This window comes from Postia placenta (genome assembly GCF_002117355.1).
Source record: "Postia placenta MAD-698-R-SB12 unplaced genomic scaffold POSPLAscaffold_8, whole genome shotgun sequence".
Lineage (NCBI taxonomy): Eukaryota > Fungi > Basidiomycota > Agaricomycetes > Polyporales > Adustoporiaceae > Rhodonia > Rhodonia placenta.
In genome coordinates this window covers 1,075,614-1,079,586 of record NW_020169839.1, presented here as the reverse complement: position 1 = coordinate 1,079,586, position 3,973 = coordinate 1,075,614, and the positions used below count along the sequence as shown (strand labels likewise).

The 3,973-nt window shown below is 57.2% G+C and overlaps 1 protein-coding gene across 1 annotated transcript; it reads left to right on the top strand.

The window, feature by feature from the left end:
- Nucleotides 1–149: 149 nt before the first annotated feature.
- POSPLADRAFT_1145302 (hypothetical protein) lies at nt 150–2,220 on the top strand (the record flags this gene model as incomplete). The annotated part of the gene is made up of 7 exons (XM_024485786.1): nt 150–224; nt 341–531; nt 696–1,005; nt 1,058–1,495; nt 1,545–1,634; nt 1,683–1,854; nt 1,901–2,220. Coding segments are annotated over 7 exons (1,596 nt in total), but the record flags the coding sequence as incomplete, so codon positions are not given.
- Nucleotides 2,221–3,973: the final 1,753 nt, after the last annotated feature.

The window sequence follows — 3,973 nt, the reverse complement described above, 5'->3', positions numbered from 1 at the left end:
TTACGCAGTGAGGAACGAAGTGGCGCAGATGAGGATGTAGACGCAGGGCGAACTCGACTTATGAGCTCTGAACTCGAGGGGGGGACCGGATCTTGTATTTTTGGAGAGAAGTACGACAGATTTTATACTACACAGGACGCTACGACTATTCGAGAGTGGCATACGAGTACAAGGGGCTTTGCATTGTTCCTCAAGAACCTGCCTCACCGAGAGGCACATACCAAGTCCATCGGTAGAGTGACGTCATGCCGAACGCGGAGATGAAGAGCAACATATGGCCACTTCGGACCGGTAGCCGTCGTGAAGGCATGCCGCGAGGTTCGATACCTAATCGGGAAAGACCGGCTACTCCGGTGTGGCTTGGAGCGAAGCGCGCGCTTGGCCGAGTGGCGTCAAGTGGCCCTATTGTTCGCCGAATGCGGAAAATGTTCCGAGATCTACGCACGAGGCATCGGGAAGACCGGGCCGAGCTTCGAGTAAGCGTCGCGCACCGTCGAAGGTGTCGAAGAGCGTCGAAGGCGAAATCGAAGTGTTGGGAGACTGAGTCGAAGTGCCGGGCGGGATGCGAGTGCCAAAAAGAGGTGTATCGGGGCCCAGCGGGACTCGGCGCCTATCATCTCCTCCCTATTGAAATTTGGACCGCCCTCGGTCCTCCACGTGATGCGAGAAGCGCGATGGTCGTGAACGGATCGAAGCGGCCTGGCAACCCGCGTCGGTTTCGAACGCCACGTGGCCGGCGCTAAATGCTGGTCGGAAAGGGGTTATAAGCAGGGTAGACTTAGCCTCATTTTCCCCATCCCATCGTTCGTTCGTCGCTACCTCGTCGCCCTCTCTCGTATACTCACTGCTTCCACGATGTCTGCTCGCTCTGCCACCCCTGCCTCGACGCCTTCGCTCGTCAACCGCCGCCTCGCTTCGCTGCTCGTGGTCCTCGAGGCTCCGCCGACCGCCGACGCCGCGCTCGACGTGGTCGAAGAGTGGGCGCAAGATTTGTCGCCGCTCGTGGTAAGTCGCTTCGTAATCTGCATAACCCAACTAACGGTTTGTTTTCGAACAGCTCGCCTATCGCAAGGCCTTGGGCGCCATCCGCGACGAGGAGACGGAGCTGCGCGTTGCCGCCGCCGTCAAGCAACTCGCCGAGCGGGCGTCGGAGTCCTGGGTCGATTGGGCGCGCGGGGACTGGCCAGAGCTCGCAACCGCCATCGATGCCGAGGTCGAACGACGCCTCGAAGAGCAGAAGCGCCTCGCCGAAGAGGAAGCACGCCGCGTCGAAGAGGCCGCGAAGCGTGCGAAGGCCGCCGAGGAACGTCGCCTCGAAGACGAACGGCGTCGGAAGGAGGAAGAGGAACGGCGCCTCGAAGACGAACGCCGCGCGCAAGAGGCCGCCGATGAGGAGTTGGCGCGGATCGCGGCCGCCGAAGGCCTTCTCGACAAGGGGAAAGGGCGCGCGATAGTCGACGAGGAGGTCGCCGAGTTGTCGGACGACCCTTCAGTCGTAAGTGGTCTCTTCTATCGTGCTTCGATTACTAATCTCTCTTTCGTAGAAGACTCCTCGGACCGTCGAACGCCCGTTCGCGATGACCGAGGTCGACATGGCCGCCGCTGCGCTTGAGAAGCGCCAGGCCGGACAGAAGGTAAGCTCGATGCTCCGTCGAGTCGGTTCGAAGCTAACTCTTCGATAGTGCGATCGTTGCGCCGGCTACCGCTCGGCCCCGGTCGATTGCGTGTGGGCCGAGAACGCTACGACCTGCGATAGGTGCGCGCAGTTCCAACAGGGCTGCTATTTCGACAAAGTGTCTGTCCTGGGCAAGACAAAGAAGACGCGCGGCGGGGGATCAACCACCAAGAAGCGCAGTAAGTCGTTTCTTCTTGTCCTAGGCCTTCGCTGACGACTTCGTAGTTCGGCCGGCCTCGCCTGGGCCTTCGATCGCGGACTCGAGTGGTTCGAAGAAGCGTCGCGTCGACGAGCCTCCGCGCCCCCTTCTACGACGGCCTCTTGATGGGGCCAGCCGCCTTGGGCTCGAGCAGGACAACCTCGATGCGCTCGACCTCGACGACGAGTCTCGTGGAATCATCCGCGTCATCCGCGAGGAGCGTGCTCACATCGCGCGCCGTCGGGCCCTCCTACACGACATGGACCTCGACCTTCAAAAGATGGAGAAGGCCGCGCTTGCAAAGGGCGGAATCGGTTTCGTGCGCGGGGCTGTCGATGATGAGTAGGCGATGGCGCGAGTCGTTTTGTATCGTAGTTGTAATCATGTCGTAGAATATCGCGTCGATAGTCGAATCGAAAATGTGGCCCTTGGCTTAGACAAAACCTAGCGTGAACTAAGAAAAGGAAATGAAAATAAGTGTGTTCGAAGTAAGTCGCAATATGATCGAAGGACATAGAAGGAAAAATAGGAATGTTCGTAGCAAGGGAAAATGGACAATGAGAATATAGGCTCAGTTTGTCATCACAGCCTAGGAGGACTCGTCTAAGGTGAGCCTCCGCGCAACGGTCGAATCGAAGCGTTCGTAGAACGTTGAACGATGTCGCGACTATCGAGTTGAATCGAAGGTAATCGTACAAGGGATGGTCTGAAACGTAGGAGAAAATCAAACATATCGCGTAACGTGAGAGCAGGAATGGAGAGAAGAAAGTACGTATCGTGTTGTACAAGTAAGGGAAGAACCTCTATTCGTCGCGTTCTTCGGTTTCTTCGACTTCATCATCGTCGTCGTCGCCTAGAGAATTCGATAGTTCGAGTTCTCGAAGACGCTCGGTCGAGACATCTTCGAGATCTTCGGGAATTGGTATGGATTTGCGCGCGAAATACGGAATGACGCGGAAGGCTGCGATGGGTCGATCGAGGACTGTACCGTCGAGTTCGCACACGATGTATGCGCCGCCCTTGTTGCGCGAGACAACGATGAGGGGGCCTAGATATTGCGGGTGCATCTTGCGGTTGAGGGACTTCTCGATCTTCGTGTTGCGTATGAGCACTAGGGCTCCGCGCTTGAAGTCGAAATCCTGGATCGAGTGCTCGTGCTCTTTCTCGAAGCGAATTGCTGCAGTTCGACGTGCTTCGTAGACCTTCGAGTGGAGTTCGGTGACTTGTTCGACGCGTTTCTGAAGCGCAATGGCCCTACGTGCGATGAGATCGGTCGTCGAAAGGACCGAAGTCGGTGGTGGTTGCAGATACGTAGCTTCAACGATGTCGAGAGGAATGAGCGGATGGGTGCCCGTAACAGCGAAATAGGGTGAGCAGCCCATGCGTCGTCGAGTCGCGATGCGCTCGGACCAAAATACAAAGTACGCAGCTTGGGACCATTTCTTCTCATCTCCGTCGGCTGTCTTGAACAAGGCTTGTCGCGTGCTGAAATGCGGACGTTCGACGAGACCGTTCGCCCTCGAATTGTACCCACTGATTCGAATATGGTTGATGTGGTACTTCTTCGAAAGGTAATCGGCCGCCTTGATGAACGCCGTACCGTTGTCGGTGACGATCTCGCTGAGTGCGCCCCATCGACAGAGGATGTCTTCGAAGATCCAGTCGGCGAGGGCCTTTGCTGTCTCTTTTCGAAGCATTCGAAACTCGGGGTAAGTCGTGAGCGAGCATCTACCTTGGACCAAGTACTTGTATCCGCCCGAGGCAGGCATGTGCATTGTGTCGATGTGAATTTTCGCGAAGATGGGGGCTGGTACTGCGACGGTTGGAGGAATGAGGACTTGACGCACTTGTCGAGACTGGCAGATATGGCACGATCGAACGAACCAGGCGATGTCGGCGTAGTGGAACGGCCACCAGAATCGCTCATTGACGAAGGCTCGGGTTGCGTAGATTCCTCGATGCGCGGTGCGGTCGTGGCATTCTCGAAGTATTCGAAGGCGATCGCCGGGCTTGACGACTAGCTTGTGTGCTCCGTGACTGTCCTTGCGCCAGAGGGTGTCGTTGTCGAGGAAGAATTGCATGCAGTACTTGATGAATCC